This window comes from Asterias amurensis, chromosome 9 (assembly GCF_032118995.1).
Source record: "Asterias amurensis chromosome 9, ASM3211899v1".
Taxonomy (NCBI): Eukaryota; Metazoa; Echinodermata; class Asteroidea; order Forcipulatida; family Asteriidae; genus Asterias; species Asterias amurensis.
In genome coordinates this window covers 11,011,336-11,032,771 of record NC_092656.1, presented here as the reverse complement: position 1 = coordinate 11,032,771, position 21,436 = coordinate 11,011,336, and the positions used below count along the sequence as shown (strand labels likewise).

Below are 21,436 nucleotides of genomic sequence, written 5' to 3'. Positions count from 1 at the left end.
AGGTTTCTTGTTTCGACTCCTAAACCATTATCTTGTAAAAGCTAGAAAAGTGTTCAATCATCAAGAAAATTCTACCCAACCAAATGTAGGTCACTTGTTACCATAAAAAGCTGTAACAAATTGGCTTGAAACCATGGCATCGTCCTTTTTTTAAATAAGAATCTATTAAAAATATTTGACCTGTTCATAAATTTCCTAATTGAATCAGAGTTTTTATCAAAATATGAAAATAAATCTCTCTTTTTTTATGGCATCCAGGGAACAAACTGAAGTCAAAATCTAGGAGGAAAATGTGGAAATTGGAGCTTGTTCTTTAGCTGGTAATACTTCCTTCGCAATTAGCAAGCGGAATTGCACTCTCGTCTTATAACAGCTGGTATCCTGTTATTATGCGGGTGACAGATGATCTTGAAGCACTGTATCTAATCCGGGGTCCGTTATACACATGTACACATTGTAGACGACATTTTGACATGGATAAGCGGGTCTTACATCTTTACTAAAACTATAGGCCCCCTACTCTGTTGACGTTCCCCCATGCAAAAGCTAGCGCATCGAGTCAAGTGCGCGAATTGCAGCCATTTCGCCAAAAATAGAACACAAGTTTATCTCTTTAGGGGGGGGACTATAAATCAAATAAAAAAAAAATCACAAAGAAACCGTTGAGAATGCACAGTTGGGCTATTAAAACCAAAGGTACTAACATAGTGAAACATATTCTAAGGACCATGCATTCTCAACAATGCATCCTTGTGGAACATTTGTTTGTTCTTTCCTTTGAAGTTTGTCCGTGCACTAAACAGGTTCATAGTGACTTTGTACACAATATTTTCTTGTGGAAAGCACCCCAGTGTTTAGGAATTCCCCTATGGAGTCCTTTTGTTTTTCCTTTTTTGTTTTGTCCTTGGGCATCATCCGGTATAAAATTTGGTTCAAGAATTTCATATAGTTTTGAACAAATCTTGGAGAACCCTGTTTTTCCCACTTCTGTTTATAATCAGAAGTGAAATACAAACATTTTTAAGCATGTAGGTGGTTATCAAGTTTGTAACAATTTTTTTTTTTACTTTCTATCGAGTGTGTGTGTGTGTACAAATTTTGTGTGAATGGAATTTTTAATGCCTTTAGTGGCAGTTCTTCTTCGGTTTGCGTTTCAATTTCCTTTAAGAGGTGGTTGGTCTTTAAATTTGATGGGCAGTCTTCCGGTGAAAATTACTGGCCTGGAACAACCGAAAATGTTTTTTAATATAAAAATCTATAGACCATCAGTGGTATTGATTCTGCCATAACGCTGGTTCTGGTTTTTAATTACAGAGGCGTCTTCATTGTGACATTTTACCCCTTAATTGGAGACACGGAAGAGAAGATTTTTTTTTTTTAAACATCAGTAGTTAGATAACTGTTTCAATGTCCCTGTTTTGCCCCCCCCCCCCACCCCCCGCCTTAAAAAAAAATTGGTTTCCATTTCATATTTTTTCCTCTTAATAAAAAAACCCAACCCAGCATGGGATGGATCCTGGATCCTTTGGCCATATGGTAGAAACCAAGGTATCTATCTCTGTAGTATTTCATTTTCTGGACACGGTCTGTAAGCACTTAGTCTCTCTCCCCCCCCCCCCCCCCCCCCACCACGCAATACCTGACAAATCGTACCGAAAAAAAAAGAAGAAAAAAAACCCTACAGAAACAAGTAATGATAGTGGCGTAATTAAAACAGGACTGAAGACCTGACCATATGTGTGCTTTTTTTGTGAGTCATCCGAAAAAATTCACTAGAGCAAAGAAATTTGCAGGTATCCATGTCCTTGGTGTACGTGCGATTATTAGACTCTGTGTCGCCCATTTTTAATTCTTTTATAATAATTTTTGTATTAATATTTTTATTATTAAAAATTGGGATTACCCAATTCGACTCTTGGTAATAATTCACCTGCGTGAGTTGACCAACAATTATTTATAACTACTCAACCGCATGGGTTTTGTATGATGCAACAACTTTGCCAAGAACCACTTTGTAGACTTTGCATTTGTATAATACTGTGTGTATCCCATTCACCACGATATTGCCTTTCAGGCTGGCATGGTTCGTTCAAACCAGTGGATGAAAGTGAATGGTTGGACAGTAGGAGGGTTGGTTTTGTACAGTATGCCTTTACCGAGTGATATCATATTGCAGGCTGGCATTAGTTGGAATTAAAAACCACAGTAGATAATATTGAATGGTAAGGTAGTAGGAGGGTTGACTGTGTACTGTGTAGATGCATTCACCACATGATTGCATGCTGGTGAAGTCTATCATTCAAAACCACAGTGGATTATATTGAATGGTCAGACAGTAGGAGGGTTTAGTTCAATAATGAAAAAGCAATATACATGTATGCGGACGGACAGTAGCTGCGATTAGATTGGGTTGGGAAAGGGATGATAAATCATGTGTACTCTAGAGGTCAATGTCAATAGCATGCTTGGGTTTCTCATTGCCTATTCAACCGCGACACCATTACAGGGAAAACAAACTTCTAATATTAGAGATTTTTAATGAAGGAGAGTAATTTGTTTTAAATGAAGTTTTTTTTTTTTTTAAGTCTGTAGACATTATTGTACAGCGACTTTGTTTCAGATTGGCAAGATATACCTGTCAAATTTCAATCTAATTGTTCAAAATGAGTTTTATTAAGTGCCATCCTCTAGTGAATACTTGTACATACAAGTGAATCATAGCATTAAAAATTTAGAGTGATTGGTTTTTATCTCCCTTTTTTCCCCTCCAAAACTGGTCCTGACAAATTAGTTTGCCATAGCACTTAACGGGGCCCAATGTTTTGAGGTTTAAGTTATAACCTGGGGCTGGAGTGGAGGGGGGGGGGTCTATTGGTGTGCCATAAATTGAGTTTCGATGGAGTGATCATCAGCCTAAGTGATATGACAACTAAGATCAGTGTTCTTCTGTACACATGGGTAGATTCAAAGCTGGCTGATGCCCTGTATAATCTGACCTGCGGGGCGGGGTGAGTTGGGGGAGGGGGTGCTTTCCCCCAAAACACAATGTTAAACCTGTTATTGAAGTTTAAGAAGTGGGGTTGGGTTATCCACAGTATTTGGTAACTTTTGGTTTCCTTTTTTCTGCATCTAGGCATAACCGCTCCAGATTTTCAGCACTATCTCAAAACCTTTACCTCATTTTGAAATTAAATTTGTTCACAGGCTCTATGGTATATTATAAGGATGAAAACAATCGAACAGTTTCAAAAATCCAAAGATATATTTTGCGCGAAAGGTCAGTGTGCTGTCACCCTGTCCTCTTCTCCGTTCACATAATGCAGGACAACAAAAAAACGTTCTAACTAATCCAATTTCGCACTAATGGACCATTTCTTGGAAAAAAGGGCAATTATATGGAAGTTGCAATGTCACAAATCAAATATCATTGCCGTTTGTGTCATAATTCGTGGTGAGGATGTCATACTGGTACATGTACAGCGTCCTACAGCTGAGCTTCTACCAGTCCAGCTGTCTGTGGCGACTCGTCAATAATTCTTGTGTGGGTGAAATATATTACAATTCACTGACTTTTTGTAGTTCGTTCCTAATAATTTTGTTTGCTCCGATCTGAGTGGGTGTTTTTATTTTTATTAAATACTTTGGATTAATTTATCTCTCCTTTTCTCCGAACTAACCGGAAAGTTGAAACAAACCAGAAACAGTTTTGGATCGAGGGATTTAACAAACAGGAACGTGGGTGGGTATCTTTGGGGAGATGAGTGGGTATTTCTGCTTCTTTTTTCTCCACCCCATGAAAGTTTGAAAGAAGAGTCTGATAAGTTGTAGGGCAAGGTCGATGTCTTAAAGGAAGAGTTCATTGTCAAATGTAAAACACGTTTGGCTTGAGTTTTGTAGATTTTCTTATGTACAGTAATTTTAGTATTATACAGTAGATTGCATAGTACGCATGAAGCAAAGTATGCACATGAGTCACACTAAATATGTCACAGATGGAGAAACAACATTCAGTTTTTGTCTATAAAGTATGTAAACAGAGTTGTTAATGATAAAGCCTTCTCTGTTAACGGTTCTTGGTGTTGGAATGTCCTCCATGTTTCCATCTGAAACGCTTCTTGTCATGTTGTCTTCAGAAATCATTGAAAGGATTGTCTGTTTGCCTTTAAATTCCATTTACTTTGTAACCATTTTTGTATATATTTTTCACATGAGTCATCTAAGCACTGAGAATACAGTGACTTACACACATGGTGTAAGGGTACAAATCCAATAATATTCTTTAAATGTTAAATACTCTTTTCATATGGCATTGATCTGTACAATTCCTTGAACTTTACATGTAGGCATTTTATAAGTTAAAGGCAGTGGACACTATTGGTAATTACTCAAAATAATTATCAGCATAAAACCTTAGTTGGTAAGGAGTAATGGGGAGAGTAACTTTGACGACCAATTGAGCTCAAATTTTCACAGGTTTGTTATTTTATGCATATGTTTAGATACACAAAGTGACAAGACTGGTCTTTGACAATTACCAATAGTGTCCACTGTCTTTAAATACATTATTTAATTTATGTTGATACATAATGTGCGTACATTTTTAGGTTTGGTAACGGCATACAATTACTTTTGTGATCAGTGTTTGTTGAGATACCTTCTGGCTGGTGTCAATGCCATTATAACGTTGTGAAGAACCCTGTGTTTTAAGAAGAAAAACTATGAACATTTAAAATGAGACACGAATGAGTGACTTTGACAAGATGATGGTGTTACTCTTATTTTTTCTCCGGAGGAGGAAGCTGTAATTAAGATTAAATTCCTTCAAGTTCAGCTTTGTAGATTATGTCATTATTATCTTCTTGCTTCATTCCCCCAGAGTGTGCAATGAGTCGCATCGTACCACGTCTCCTCGGTGCATCATGGAGGCGGATGACATCACCGTCCCTACTAGCCAATCAGAAGCTACAGCTGCTTGCATCCAATCACCAGTGCCCGAGCCCCGCCAGGCTTGATGTTCTACGTGCAGGCTGGTACCAGCTGTCAGTGCGATTATTCCAGCGTTGGGGATGGCAGTGTCTTGAAGCTAGCGGTTCCAGCTCCTCCTCGCCAGGTGCAGAGGAGAGGTTGAGTGTCGAGGGGCCCTCGGTGTCAGATGGCCCTCAGGGAACAGCAGAAACAGATCAAGATGGAAGTATGCTGGCAGACCTGGACATTGGGTAAGCAGTATGATTGTTGTTGATGTGTGTGCGTTGTAGGAATTCTCCACGTAATGGTCCGTAAAAACAAAAACAGAAATAGCATCTTGTTGTTTGGGTTAAAGGGCTTGATGTAAACAGAAATGTCCCATACAGTTTGGGTTTGAAATTGCTCCAGCTTTTGACATCAGCAGTTGGCTGTTCTCTTTCCTACACGTAGGTGTTTGTCGTTTTGTTTGAAATTTGATTTCACTTAAAAAACAAAGCAAAAAAGAATTAATTTTTGACGATGGAGTGGTAATGGTAAACCTAGCACAAGCCGTGTCTTGTAGAATCTTGAGAAAGAAATCCTAATTACTGAGCGTTCTTTAGAATTAAAAAAACTTATAAAATGTTAAATATAAAACTAATGTACTGCAGAGCTGCCATCTCTCACTGATTCTGCAGAAAGTTCCCTGAAAATAAAAAAATCTGTCTATAAAAGATGTTCTGATGAACTTGAAAATCTCTCTGATTATGGAAACCTTTTTCCTACATAAATTTTACTGCTGAATGTTTAATATAATTGTGTGTGCTGCACTCATGTTTGGTGTTCCAAGAAAGATATGACTTGAAGTAATACATTGCAGATGCGATGTGGAGATACTTTGTACATAATGTGTAAAGTAAAGGTTTGCGGTGGTACCATGTAATTGAATCTGTTTTGAGAAGTTCTGTTCTGAGAAGTGTCTATTGTTGCTCGACGTTTGGATTAGTATAGGCTGCTCTTCAACCTCCATGCTCTGACTATCTTCTGACCGTCTTACGTGTTGAACACATAATGCAGGACATTATCATTTTTGCCTTGATCAAGATCTTCTATAAAATTCTGAGTGTACTTATTTCATTACAGATTTTTTTCCAGCAATTTTTTATAAATAATACATTTTGCAATAATATGTAAATTGAACTTATGTGCACTAATGTTGCACAAATGTTGCATAAATCCTTAATACAATTCGTAACTGATACATTTTGTGCAAAATTTTACTGTGCTTTATTTTTACAAATGAAATCATTCACTTGATTGATGAAGTTGATAAAATAATGGACAGACATGAAATCATGACAGATTGACAGGCCTAAGGATAATAATATTAAAAGATAATTAAAGTAACATATGAACAAGAAAATTAATTTTCTTGCTAATATAAAGCCAAAGTTAGCACACCTGAGGTAATATAAATTATATTTTGACAGATTTAATTTGATTCAGTGATAAATTATTCCACAGCGTATGGAAAATGCTAACACTATGTAACATGAGCACAAGGCGGATACAGTGCTCAACCGTACTCAAACACATAAACACACGTACACTGTAGCGTAAAACGCCTTTCTGGGACCAAAGCTATAAACTGGTACTTTTCAATGAGCGTAGAGCACTATAACAGTGTACAGGTGTACGTAAATTTGCGGTTGGTATTGTAAAACATTTTTTTCATCCATACACGACATGTACAATAGTGCTGGCAGAGTTTAGTTCATCTTTTAAAATGTTACATAAAATGTCTTTCAAATAGTTTATTGTACTTGCACCTCATTGTACAGTCTAGGGATGTACATGTACAATGTATTGTACATGTAGGTTGGCTGAAACCATTCTTCCAAAAGCTGAAAAACATTCTGTAAAGTTTGCATGACCCGAGAAGTGGAGCGTACATAGCTCTTTCAAGTTGATTGCAATGCATGTAACTGCAATTTTTTACAAATATTTTGCTGTTCAACCTGGAGCAGGGAGCGGCATACACTGTACAGTGATGTTTACGTTAGGGAAGGAATTGATTCCAAGAGTTAGAACGCCCAAAATGCTGGCACACCTATGTAAATGCGCAACGGAATGCATATTTTGCAGATTTTCCCCTTTCGCTCCTCAACCCTAAAACCTCAATGCCACCCACCAGGTATAAAAGAATAATGTTACTGAAATCCATTTTTTGACAAGGTATGCACCCACATGTTTAGCTGTCCCCAGATTGACCTGTAAAGACCTAATTTTAAGGCAATGTGACCTTGGATGTGTTAAAGCTCCTTTAAAACCCTCAGACCTACATGTAGAGTCCTAAAACTTTCACCAGGGCCTGCAAGCGCCAACAAGCGAGGAGAGAATTCCAGTCCAGCAAAACAGGAGATGAGATGTTCATCCCAAGGAAGATGCCTAATGAGATACACCGGGGTAAAAAGGAAGGTGCCTGCAGAAGTCAAGGGAGTGCCATATTCCCTTTCTTTTAACAGCTGAGTTTGAGGCTACGGCTCCATCCGAGCCGTTCATTACAGGACGCAGGATACCACTAGACAATTTGGGAAGGAAAATATTAAAGGTCAGGGATAAGTGGGTCGTTTGTGAACGCCCTCCCTGGATACTTTCTGACGTTTGCCTTGGGTTTTTTGTGTGTGTGGGATTGTTTTCTTCCTTTCTTGATCTAGCTGGTGCCTACATATAGATGTGTGTTTGGGGGGGGGGGGGAGGCTGGCGCCATCAGACCTGCTTTCTGATTGATGAGTTGCTAGATAGTATTAAATAAAATATTTTTTTAGACTTGTTACAAAAGACTGCCCTGCTCCATGAGGCATGGTGTACACGTGAACATGATGTACAGTGTAGCAACTGTTTCTGTAGTCTGAGCAATTCAAATTTAAAGCAGTTGTGACTACAGCAAGTCATACATGTAGTACGGACCTTATTCATCTTTATTCTTGAACACACAAAGGACGTGACATGGTTTGATCCTGGCAATCTCCATGAAGGAACGTATTCTCCTTTAAGTTGTCATTTCATTTTCCAGACGATTGTTGGAGACACTGTTTAGAAAAGTAGATCTTAGAAAAAAATGAAATTCCAGTTTTCCTGCTTGTTGTACAGTTGGCCGCCTCCGCGTTGACTGTAAAAATTGTCTCTGCTGCAGACATGTTCAAAGCATCTGCGTGACTGAAGATCGGTTGGGCCTGATGATATGTTTTTTCCAATTCCAAGAGAGTTGTCAGCTGGTATTCTGTTCATGTTCTAAATAAGTGATGCATTAAAATGTACCTTAATGTTCCCACAAGGTCTGTAAATGTACATAAAATGTACTGTATGTTCATTATTGTTATCAACGTACATGTAAAGCTGATTTATTGGCAAAGTCGTACTGAATCTTGCTGAGAGAAGACAGCAAAAAAACTGTTGAAGCATTTTCACACGAAAGGTCCAATTTATCTTCATGTACATGTACATGAAGTGTGATATGCCACTGGGGATATCAACTGCATCTCTGGCTGCACTGTTGGTGAACAAATACTAGCCCTAAGAAATCTGAGAACTATTTAATGCATGAATTGCCTATCAGATTCAAGTGTTTTGGGGTGTGAAAAGTTATCCATGTTTACTTAGATGGTAATCCTTTCTTAACATTTTGTTTTTCCAGTGCAGCTATATTTGACCATTAGTAAGTCTGTTTGTGTCACTCCTTGTGAAATGGGTCAAATATCATAGAGCTGATAACAGCCGATGTTGTGCTAACTGCACGATTCCAATTTCATAGTGCTGGTTACCGTAAGTACACAGAAAGGCCTGCTAACCTTCCAGTGATTACTGCACGAAAATAATGCAAATTATTGTTGAACGTGGGAGACGGCAGCCTAATTTTCTTGGAACCTGTGGAATACGCTTTTAAAGCAAATTTTCCTGTAAGCACAAAAATGTGGGCAGTGTTCTCAGCCATTTCCATCCTTGCAGTAGAGAGAGTGTGTAATGGTGAGGGTTTTTTGTGATGCTGCTGCAATACATTCAGAGAGTAGCTCCCAATTTATCATGGTGGCTGTCACATCGTGTACATATAGCATACGTGTACGGGGCACGTGTTGTTCATCAAAAAAGATTCAAATTGCATTTGGTTAATGGTTGTCCTGTACTTTGCGTGTTCTCGTTACTGTTCTCTATGAATGTGCCGACTACTGTTTCCAAAGCTCAGGGAGTATTAAAAAAAATAGAGAATTGGATTTGGCAATTTGCATCCATGGGACTTGTTTTCCCCCTCTTCTCGCTTCCAATATTATTAATCATCATGTCATCATTAATCAAAGAATCCAATAAAAGGTTTGATTTTGGCTGAGTGCATTCACATAGGTCCTACACCGTACAGTGCCCCACGCTAGCTACCTTTTGCACAGTGACCTTTTATAAAAGCAATAATTATAGTTATCACATTTTGATTTAAGTAGGTTTTTTCTTGGGTTGAAGTTAAGGGAAAAAATAATGTGTCTTGATACATTTTGCAGATGTTAAATTTGCATCGGGTATAAAGAATATTTGTAAGAATGTGTCTTCTTTTGAAGAAATGGTCAACATTTGTCAGCGCTTTGCAAATTTGTTACCGATCATTAACCTAGGATACGCTGATTCATAACTGAAGTTTGTTTGATCCATCGTAATTTTTCAGCCAGTACTGCCATTTCCATATGAAAATCTTAAGTAAATGTCAATGGGAAACTTTTGAAGGTGCACCAAGGCCAAGCAGTGGGCAATGGAGGCTTTGACCTCTGTGTTCACATACATTACATGTATACACTGATGTCATGGTATCCATCATTTATTCCTTGCTAATCATTTTGACCACAAGGATTAAGGTTGGAACATTTTTTAGAAGTTGATCTTTGAAGGGGGGAAAAAAAAAAAAAAAAAAAAATACAAGTCTGTCATCAGGCAGTGTTAACTGACAAAAACAAAAACATGTTATTCTGTTTTCTGACAACATGAAACCAAAGAATTGGTTGTGCCATCTTAGGCCCCCAAGTTGGTAAAGTGTGTCATATACATGTACATAGCACATGCATGTACAGTAGTACATGTAATGTACAATACAGTATGCCTAAAAACCATCTTGACCCCAATGTGAAAGTGATAGTCTGCTTCACATTCTGAACGATTTGTAGAGCAATTCTAGATGTAAGAGTAAACCTGGAGAATCCTTGACCTTCCATTGGCATTTCATAGCAAGGTCTAGCATCAGCCTCACCCACTGTGGGCTATTTGGCCCTAGCCAACCTCTCACATGCCACTAGCAGAATGAAAACATTGTACACTGTATATTCCCATCAGTGTAAGATTTCAATGACCTTAGTTGACCCTGGAAAAGTTTGTAGCGCTGCTTTAAAGAGGTTGTCATTTTACATTTAAAATTTTGCAGCCTTGACTGCTTGACAAAATTTCTGAGCTAAGCTAATTTTTAGTCAGGCACCAGCCACAACAATGCAAACTGAATGTAATTTGAGCTGGTAGCCTGTTTCTGCTAAGCAATACTATTCTGTGCTTAGCAAGTTTTTGTGCTTTTACATGCTTTATGAAATTGGGCCCTAGTATGAACTTTAATTGTCCTACTGCAGTTGTGTGACACAACACAACAGATCATCAAAACAAACCAAGTCATGTGAGGGAAGGTAAAGGTACCTGGCTATAAATAGACAACCCTGGGTATCATGTGACTGGAGATTTTTGTGTACTACAAAATGATAAAATTACATGTAGTTAAGTCCGACTGGCCATACATGTACATGTACATGGTGTGTACAAAATATTGTTTAGGTTTTTTTTTAGCCAACAATCACAAATCCATTAGTATTTTTTTCAAGGAATGAATGGTAGTACCTTTACAATTACATAAGTGTCTATATCCCCCCCTATTTTATGGTTACATTATGTAACCTATACGTAGCTGGGTTCCCCCAATGCCAACACATAGCATATTGGGCTGTCCTGATACTCACAAAATGCATGCCGATACACGCACATTTCTGCATGCCAATACACGCACATTTCTGCCTTCGATTCGCATACAAAAATTAAGAAGAAGTATTTATAATACAGATTTGCTTCGCTGAAACCCAAACTTTAACCATCGACGAAGAAAATCCTCCATGCTTTAACAAACATGGTACAAGTAGGCCTACTCACCCATGTTATGTGCTGTGCATACATGTGTACATGTAGGTTACAAATCCAGAGTAATTTCAATGAGTTTATTGCCCTCCTAGTACTGAAAATAAAAGTAAAAACAAGAAAGGCACCCCAACACTAACAGTACGATAGAGTGCAATCCAATTAGGCAAACTCTCATTACGATAGAGTGCAATCCAATTAGGCAAACTCTCATTCGAAAATCGTGTTTTCTAAATGCATTTAACTTGTGGAACATGCATTTGTTCCCTTTCTTATTTCTTTCTTTTGCTGAGAAATAAACAACAAACTTGTTTAAAAAAAAAGAATGTACCGGTATAGAAACCTTGTTCATTTCAGTGACGTAACCAATCAAGCCTTGTAATACACAGTCGCCAGGGAGGCAATGGCCTCTGTTGCCCCTGGTCTTGGCCTTGGTGCCCCTTCAGAAGTTTCCCATAAACTTTAACATTTGACAGTGCCCTTTGCAGAATGAAATCGGCCTTGCCCTCTTAAAGAACGAAATTCCAGACCTGACCAATACCTCTTGTGTACTGTAGACGGGAGACTATGTTGAGAGTTTCTCCAGGTTTTTTTTTAAGAGCAAATGTCTGCAAATGTCTGATATCTTGTAAATATGTCAATGGATTCAAACAGGAGCTGACCTATTTATTTTTTTCTTTCTGTCCTTGAGTTTTGGGCGGTGCGGAAGTGAAGTGGTTAGAACTCTGGGCCTCGATGACAAAAATAGAACATGGTGTTTATTTACATTATGTATGGAATAACTTAAGATAGCATTCATATTGTTGCATGGTTGAAGACTCCGTTGTGATTGGTTATTACACTTAGTTTATGTGGATCCACTATTTTTTGTCTGGGGGGGGGGGAGATCAAATTCAACAAATGTAAGTTTTTAAACAGTTGTAGGATTGAGGAAACACATGTGAACGTGCACACCAATATAAAAGCACAGCTCTGTGCTGCAGATACTTTGCAGACATTCCTTTGTATGATGATGTATGTTCATAAATCATATTTACAAAGAACTTTAACACAAATCTAGCTGTTAACTACAAGGAGAAAACCAGCTGTGATGAGTTGCCAGTCTGATGACGGCCACTAGCTAGAGGGTGTGGTGAAACGCCACAGAACAAATTGTGAGTTTGCACTCCATTTTGCATAAACCATAAAACTTAATACTGAAACTTCAACACAGTAGAAAACACTGTGTGGATTAAAAGCATACACAGTTAGCTATTAGGTACATGTAGCATAGCCGAAGAACTACTGTACACGTACATGTAGTTGCGGCAGTACTTTATCTAGAAACAAAGATATCACATCCATATTTTTATGAGGCTTTTAATAGAAACTATATTTTGTTATTACATCACAATGTCAAGGTCTCCTGATGTTTTGTTTGTTCTGTTTTGTTGTTACAAAAACATGTGTTTCTAATAATGTTCAGTTTCTGTACAGTACATACATAGTACATGTACAACACATTGGATTCTTTTGGATGGTTACATGTTCATTTTAAAGAGAATGCAATTGCTTGGCAAAGCGTGATGCCCAACTACAAATCTTATTGAAATCGAGCAGGTTATTCACATATGCAAAGAGTCAAACCTTCTAAACCCAAATTCAATTAATTATGACTGAAATAGATATAAATATAGCTTACATGTATGTACTTAGTGTATACATGTAGCCAATATTTCAAGTGAGAAAAATTCCACACGTATTTACTTTAAAAGGTTCACTGTTTTATGGTGTGTACATGTACATGTGTAGGTCAGACTAAAAATGTGAAGCATTGGACAGAATTGAAACCCCCCCCTCAAAAACCAACATTTCCCCTTTAACTGTTTTTAAAGGAAGAAGATTTATTAGCCAAATAGAACAGGACTTTCCTCAATCTTTGTCCTCATTCCTTTGCCAAGCGATGTTGTTATTCATCCGTCTTCAACAAGGATCCCTCTGTGAATACACCAGGATGTTGTAAAAGAGTGTGGCCCACAAAAAATACCCCAGGCTTGCTGATGTTCTAAGGGGTCAAGGGGGTCGGGTCAAAGGGCAAGTCTCACTGATTGCTTGAACAGAAGTTTGGGGTTCTTAGAATATTTAACCCGCTCCCTAAGGAAGCTCCACTGTGGTCTGAGGTTATGGGAAAGATGCAACATGTATTCATGTGACAGCTGTCATACAGAATGCGATGCGGATACAGTATGATCCCGAGTTTTAAAGGGTCTACATACTTATGTATATATTTTTTGTGTAGGACACAAAACACAATGTCCACAGATTTACATTAAACTCACACAATTTGAAGAGATGATATTATAAAGCTTCCCTTAAGATATTACTTGCTGAGGTGCTGTAGTTTGTGAGAAATGAGTAAAACGTACAAGTCACACAAAAAATTTCAGCATATAAAACAAATTTTAATAACATTGTTTTACTCATTTCTCTATAAGTACAGCACCTCAGCAACTACTACATGTATTTTAAGGTTTAGCTTTTTACTATCATTATCTTTAAACGGTTAATGGTTTTAAAAAATACCCAAATATTTTGAGCGTTTTTTTTTCTTCTTCCTTTTTTTCTTTTCTTTTTTTTACACCAAGTAAGGCTCTCCAAGGATATTAGACAAGCACCACAGGAATTTTTTTATTCTTTTGGGAGGCTAGTACCAGATTTCATCTTTAATTTGTGCAAGATATCCCAAAGGGAAATGATTTTTTCATTTTGCAGGAAGACACACAGACCAGTTCAAGTCAGAGACTTTTTTCTTTTGAGTGTTTCAGACATGTTCATGTATGCAAGCACCATATATAAAACAGATTGATGGTCTCGCTGAAATGTTAGCGCTGTGGACAAACATGTTTTTGATATTGACAATGAAATTCAAAGCTAACGTTGGTTGTGATGTCAAAAATTATACTAACACTTGTTTGCTAATAAATGACAATAAAAACCATCCGATCCAGCTGCCTGAACCTATTTAACGTGATGGTCTAAAACAAGAATAGTTCATCGATACAACATTTACCATGTGATGATCAAAGCATTAATATTACGCTCATTATGTGTACTTCATGTATGTATTTTGAAATAAAAATTAAAATACCTTCACAATATTTGTAAAATCAAAGATACTACTTGCACGTATTGGAAAATATTCAATAGGCCAGAAGGCCTACAACATCAACAAGTAAAACTATGTCTGATGAACAGCTCACAAACCCCCAGAATACCTGTGGAAATCTTATCTTTTTCATGCTCCAGATTTCACTGTGAATAAATAGTCTAACCGGTCCAAGCACGTTTTTGTTAAGTAGGCGGCCTATTTTTCACATTCAATTTACTCTAATGTCGCCAGTCATATGCCAGTAAAACCACAATCCAAACCAGCTGCTGAGTGTCTGACAACATTTGTTTATAACAACTTCCTGACCAAATTAAGGCAATCAATTTACCCACAAATGAGGCTAAACATTTGTAACAAGGTGTCAAGTTTGCACGTGTGGAACTCTTTTCCCCTGTTTGGTCAACCACATAGACTGTCTTAGTGTCAACCTGTATCTTTAATTAACAATTTCCGTACTCTTTTTGGGGGGTTAAATCGTTTTAAGGCAGTGGACACTATTGGTAATAGTTGGTGTATCTCACCATATGCATAAAATAACAAACCTGTGAAAATTTGAGCTCAATTGGTCATCGAACTTGCGAGATAATAATGAAAGAAAAAAACACCCTTGTCACACGAAGTTGTGTGCGTTTAGACGGTTGATTTCGAGACCTCAGGTTATAAATCTGAGGTTTCGAAATCAAATTCGTGGAAAAATACGTCTTTCTCTATAACTATGGCACTTCAGAGGGAGCCGTTTCTCACAATGTTTTACCATCAACCTCTCCCCATTACTCGTCACCAAGTAAGAATTTATGCCTTTAAAAGGATCATTGAATACTAGTTTGGTGTTAAACCCTCAAGAAAAAAAGAGCTGTTTTATCTTTGTTCTTGTTATTACACTGTAGCTCTGTTTAAAAAAAATAAATCTCTTTTTAAAGAACCACAGCCCAGTTTTATAGAGCTGCTATTCTTTTAAAATTCATGTTTGTAAAATATCGGTCTCCACTTAGAAAAAGAAAGTGTTTTGTTTTGTAGACCAACATGTACACAGACGTTGCCATAGTGCAGCCTGGCAAAGTTGATGAACCTACCCATTCGTTTTATTTATGTATGCATTTTACCAGATGGCCTGGTTTTAATATACTCTATGAATTTTGGATGAGGGAGTTCTTTTGGAAGGGGTGATCGTGTTTTTCTTGGGCGGAGGCTGCTGTAGGATTACATCGAGCCTTGTTTAATGCACGTGCACAAAATGGAGTAATTGAAAAGCGCCATCGGGATGTTGCTTCATTATACTTATGAACTACTGTTTGTTATCAACCATATGGAGCGTGGAAACCAGACCATATGGAACCTTGATGTTTGCGTAGTTTTGCCTAATAAGTACACTCCAACGCAAATATGTAGGCTTTAGATATAGTTTATGAAAATGAAATTATTATCACCCTACAATGTTAGTCGATCAGTCTAATCATTCCAGGATCAAACATTACGTATTCCAATATTTTTATTTTTTTGTAACCTGGGGTAATAATCCCTCAGAGAATGCGCCTCTAAGAGAGAGTGCTTTGAAAAGAAAATCAGGCCTTGTGTTTGCACAAGATGCATTAAAGAACTGTCAATAAGGACTCCTGGGTCCACAGGCGCCACGCTTTACCCCCCCCCCCCCCCCCCAATCATCAAGCCTGTCTTAAAAGCAGCAACTCGCTGCCTGCTGAAAGGAACGTTCAGTCACAACGGCAGCTCATCAACCCCGTTCTGTGCATTGATGATAGATTTACTCATGTATCTGCCACCGATCTTGAGGTGAATGAGGTTAGCTTCCCTCCTTCCCGCCCCCCTCCCAGGAATCCCCACTCAGTTTATGCACATGACATACTTGACAGCTGAACCAGAATGTTGCCTACAGTGTTGTTTTGTTGATAAGGGGGTTGCAGAAGTTTTCTTTTAGTTTAAGGGCTACATTTTAAGTAACCCCCTCCTCAGCCCATTAGTCCCTAAGCCTTAAGTAGTATTATCAACATTTATGTGTTTATCAAATGCTATGTTATTAGGTTTTATACCTATGGTGTAAAGCACTGTATACTCAGAATTTTCCATGAGTCACGTGAAGAACAATTCACAGGCATATTACGTACTTGGGTAGGATTCAAACCCAGGACCTTTACCCGTAGATGTCTTTACCAGTTACCACTGGACCACCAAGACTGCATAGTAGCTAGAGTCAGTACGAATCCTACATGTACATGTATCTAGTGATATCCTTTGATGAGATGCAACGTGCAGTAAGAACAACCCCTCTCTTCAACATTTATTTCTGTACAAAAATCAAAATAAACAAATTATCATAATCAGAAGTGATTGTAGAATTAAGTATCTCTCCCCCCCCCCCCAATGTTGGTTCCAATGGAGATGACAACATTTTAAAACAAAAAAAGCTTGGTTCATATTTCCTGCGTATGTGAATGCGATGCAAGTTCGATCACAAATTCGCAGCGAATAAAAGGGAAGAGTTCTTCCAAAACATTTGCAGCAAAACAGAGATGTGATGTCAAATTCGCTTCGAACAAAGCACTCGCAGGAAGTATGAACCGGGCTTAAGTCATTCACAGCCTTTGACAACCCCTCCCCCAGTTTTGTTGTTGTTACTATTGTCATTTTTTTGCCATTGCACAAAAAAGTACAATAAAAATACATTTGCAAATAAAATTTTAGTTAAAGGAAAAAAATTAAATAAACATGTTGAGAAAAACTACATGTCGGCATTCAGACTTATTATTAGCAACTAAAGCACTGGTCTAAATAGAACTAGACATGATTGCATTTGTGCACAAATGCCAAGCTGTCAAAAATAACTAATTTCATTTCATAACTTTCGTTATAGAACATGTTTTTACACCAACCATGTTTTTTTTTTACAAGTCCTTTTTCTTTAATCCACTTGTTTCTTGGGTTTTGCCTTCCGCACACAGTGTAATTCTCTAGTGTAACAAAGAAAGCAAACTGGAGGTGTGAACACCCACAAGTGCGGTCGGTTGACATTTTATCTGCAAAGGCTCAAAATGTCAGCTGACGCATGGTTTGGGGCTTTTTCTCAGTTTTCGTGTGGGCTTCTTGTAATTGCGCCCCGCATTTTTTTAGTTGAGTTCAAACAAGATCTTGAATAAAACTGCACGATGGACGTAGTTTGTTTTTCAAGACTGATGATTTTAGGTTTCTATTCAGCTTAGTTGAATTTTAGGTTGGAAAGAAAATGTATTGTCTGGCCTAACATAAAAATTTATTCAATTTTTTTTTAATAAGTACTTATTTTGTGGGGGGGGGGGGGTGCATGGTTTTTTTTTGGTTTTTTTCATAAAGACAGATCCACATGTTTGTGAAAAAATGTAACTTTAAAAACATGACGAGAATTTTTACGGTACTTTAAACAAACAAAATTCATTGTACAATTTTATGAAAACAGGTTTGGTGCTGGTACCATGCTATTATAAAGTTAATTATTAACTAAAGCTTGATAAATGCACACTGCACTGCGCCATGTGTGAAGTAAACAAAGCATTTAATAGCCTGGTTTCGGGAATATTTAATGAGAGAATAAAAGAGTGGCGGCAATGTCTTGAAATTGTTTTTAAAGCCGGGTCGTGGTGGTGTGATACATGTAATAGGACTGATCGAGCTGACGGCAAGGTTCTTTTATTGCACAACCATGGACCTGCAGGGTTTTAAAATCTTTTATTCTCAGTCATTATGCCATTTTTGTTTTAAAAATCACAAATAAGTTTGAAAAAGCTGTAAAAAGTCAACAATGCCTATCATGTCTTTGGGTTCTGTTTCACGATTGGCAAGATTGCAAACAAAAACACTCCTCACCATGTTTATATCGCCAAAAGGCGCCTGCTTTAGGTGTTGGGCGTCTCAAATAAGAGTTAAATGCAAATGTACCAATACAATTTAAGGTCACAACCCAGGAGCTATATAGTATTTATAGTGCCATGGTACAACAGCCTACCCCAAAATCCCATGTGTCTTTCATTCAGTTATTCACTTTTTTTTTTTATCTAGCACAGATGGTAACGATTGCTACTGTCTACCGGAATAAATGCATAGTTATTTTCTTTTTTTCTTTTATCCGGAGGACACCAAAAAACCACACTATTGTTTCAAATGTTTTTGTTTTTGTTTTTCTAATTTGCAGGAAAACCTACATTCAACCGTCGTCAACAGACAGCCTGATATTTGGGGGAATCCCTTTCTACGAGTTGCCCGTGATTCATATAAAGGCGACCTACAACAACACGCACATCAATGTGACGGATCATACAGGACGTGAGTTTAGGAAATACTCCCCTGTTTGTTTATTTAAAGCTATCATTCAATAACATAAACAAACATGTACGTGTCCGTCTGTCATGGACATAACTAAATGACCATCTGTTCTCATTCTATTCTGGATTGTTTATTTTTTTTAAAGGCATTTGACTCCCCCCCCCCCCCCCTCCACATTGCAGACTATTAAATTTAAACTTAAAAGAGTTAGTCATCGCTTAAGATAAAATAGCTATAAAAGTTTGAACTGTATACACTAACTTTCAAAAGTGATATTAGTAAAGCGCTTTGTTTGTGATATCCATCATATCTTTGGAAACAAAATTTTGATTAAACCATGGAGGAAGGAAGAGAAGGAGCTCGAACGAAGGGACTTCAAAAGTCGAACCTGCGGTACCGCGGTCAGTTAACAACACCTCGTAATCACCGACATACCTTATACAGACAATGGGCGACCTGGCGTATGTGAGTTTACGCGTGCGCACTTGGTTCTTCACTCAACCATGGTGTCGTATGTCGTATGGATATAATACAGAAAAACAACTTTTTTGAGACCTGATAAAATTTGTGTACACTTGTGCTCACCAAATCGAAAAACACAATTGAATACCAACCACCCTCGTGTGCTAATACCCAAATTTTGAACCACCGCTAGTGACCGGAAAGTCACAAAAAATGAAAAAATATGCCATGATGTTTCAGTGAAACACCACAAACGGTAAATTAAAACGTGTAGTCACAATTCTGGTCTCCAATGATTCAACTTTACACGAAGGCAACGGTGCAGAGCGGCGGTACCGCACGTTCTGTACAAAGAGATCTAATCCTGCTCGTTAATCAGCCGTCCAGCTGGAGGTGTCCTATCTTTTTCCACTGGTCAGACAGAGGCATTATCAGGGTATTCTTTTGTTACTCTGCGGTTTTGCGGGTCGTTCGAGCTCCTTCTCTTCCTTCCTCCATGATTAAACATAAACTTAACTTTTTTAGAATCCTTATGCGGCTTGTAATCTTTACTTAAAGGCACTGTACACATTTGGTAATTGTCAAAGACCAGTGTCCTAACTTGGTGTATCCCAGCATAAGCATAGAATAACAAGCATGTGAAAATTCGGGCTCAACTGGTCATCGAAGTTGCGAAAAAATGGTGAAAGAAAAAACACCCTTGTTGGACGAATTTGTGTGATTTCAGATAGGAATAAGAGACTTCTAGCTAGAAGTCTTTTATTATTTTAGTGAGAAATTACCTCTTTCTCAAAAACTACGTTTACTTCAGGCTGGGTCATTTCCCACAATGTTTTATGTACCAGCAGCTCTCCACTGCTCGTTACTGAGTCAGTTTTTAAGTTCATATTTGTTTTGAGTAATTACCAAGCGTGTTTCTTCCCTTTAAAGGGACATGTTGGGCGAGTTTGTCTACTAAGCATTGAAACCGTTTGTTATAAAATGCATATGGTCAGAAAGATATTTTAAAAGTAGAACATGACAATCCACACAAAAATGCATCGAAATTGCATGGTTTTCCTTATACATCTAACATGGCACAGTATTTTTTGGAGGAAAGTTTTTGATGCCATAAAATTGCTGTGACCGTGTTAGTTTGAAAAGTAAAGGAAAACCATGCAATTTCGAGGCATGTTCGTGTGGATCGTTAGATTCTTTTTTTTTTTTTTTCTTTCTATCCATATTGATTCTTAACATATTGTCTGCAGGATTAACGCTGTCATACTTAGCTTCATATTTGTAATTGGTTGTCTGTCATTGTTTGGTTTTTTCATTTCTTTCGTCTGCTTTAAATCAAAATTGTATACACATAAAGCTCCCCCCTCCCTTTAGGAAGAATTCCAAAAATGCCACAGTATTCATTCCAACCATTCTAAACCTCGACAGTAAACATTCAGCATACACTCCCATAATAAATTTTCCCGCTCAATTATGTTGACGTCATAGCAAAGGTAATTACATTCTACAATTCCCTTTCCCTCCCCCCTACCAACCTACTCCTCTTCCATTCCCTGGCCGATATCACATTTACTCGTACCAACCCCGCAACTGGAAATGTGTAACATATGTTGCCTGCGTCTGAAAACAAAAACCCCAGAATACCCAGGTCAAAGATTCAAATGTCGGAACGCATTAGAGCGATGTTGGAATGATGATCTGACGTTTGGAGTCGATATACAATAACACAGACCAGCTGTCATCAATTCATCTCTTTCTGTTTCTCCTTTCTTCTCCCCCCCCCCAACAAACAGGGCGGAGCTTTACAAGAAGTACATGTGTAAGTATTATATTAAGTTTTCCATCTTATTAGAAGACTCCTTGCTTATGGTGCGTAACAAGCCCATCAAGCAGTGACCTTACCGAGGCTAAAAGAAGACTTTCATAGTATCATAATATTGGCTGAAACATGTGCGCACGCTTGCATTGTTTTCACTTTTTTCACTGTTTGTCTTTAGCAAAGGCGGCCATTGTAAGGGTCTACTCACTTATGTACATTGTAGCTATTTTGAGAGACTTTGGCCATGTTCGCTGAGGTCAAACACTGTCCACTGTTAAGGTTGGTGCTTAACGTGGACTCTCAGCCATAAGTGTGACTTCCTTTTATCTCAGTGGGGGACACTGTTTGAGCTTGGACATTATGCGCAAATGTGCCATGCAAGTGTTGTTCAAAACTAACCACTTAAGAAGCAAGAATCTTCCAAAATTAACCAATCAAGAAACAATAAGCCCATTTGCGTGTCTTGCTTTAGACATATTTTTGTAGGTTAAGGTAGTATTTTATGCCGAAGATCCACTAAAACCAAATCATAGAGTGCAAATATTGACAAT

The 21,436-nt window shown here is 37.9% G+C and overlaps 1 protein-coding gene across 2 annotated transcripts in view; it reads left to right on the top strand.

Annotated features, from left to right (window-relative positions):
* LOC139942136 (small ribosomal subunit protein uS11m-like) overlaps nucleotides 1-21,436 on the top strand; it is a 51,000-nt gene that overhangs the window by 21,426 nt on the left and 8,138 nt on the right. For both annotated transcript variants that reach the window (XM_071938858.1, XM_071938859.1), the window contains exons 2-4: nucleotides 4,877-5,216; nucleotides 18,477-18,607; nucleotides 20,860-20,885. In XM_071938858.1, the coding sequence (XP_071794959.1) occupies nucleotides 4,885-5,216; nucleotides 18,477-18,607; nucleotides 20,860-20,885 (489 nt within the window). In that variant the 5' untranslated portion in view covers nucleotides 4,877-4,884. The remainder of the gene's footprint in view (nucleotides 1-4,876; nucleotides 5,217-18,476; nucleotides 18,608-20,859; nucleotides 20,886-21,436) is intronic.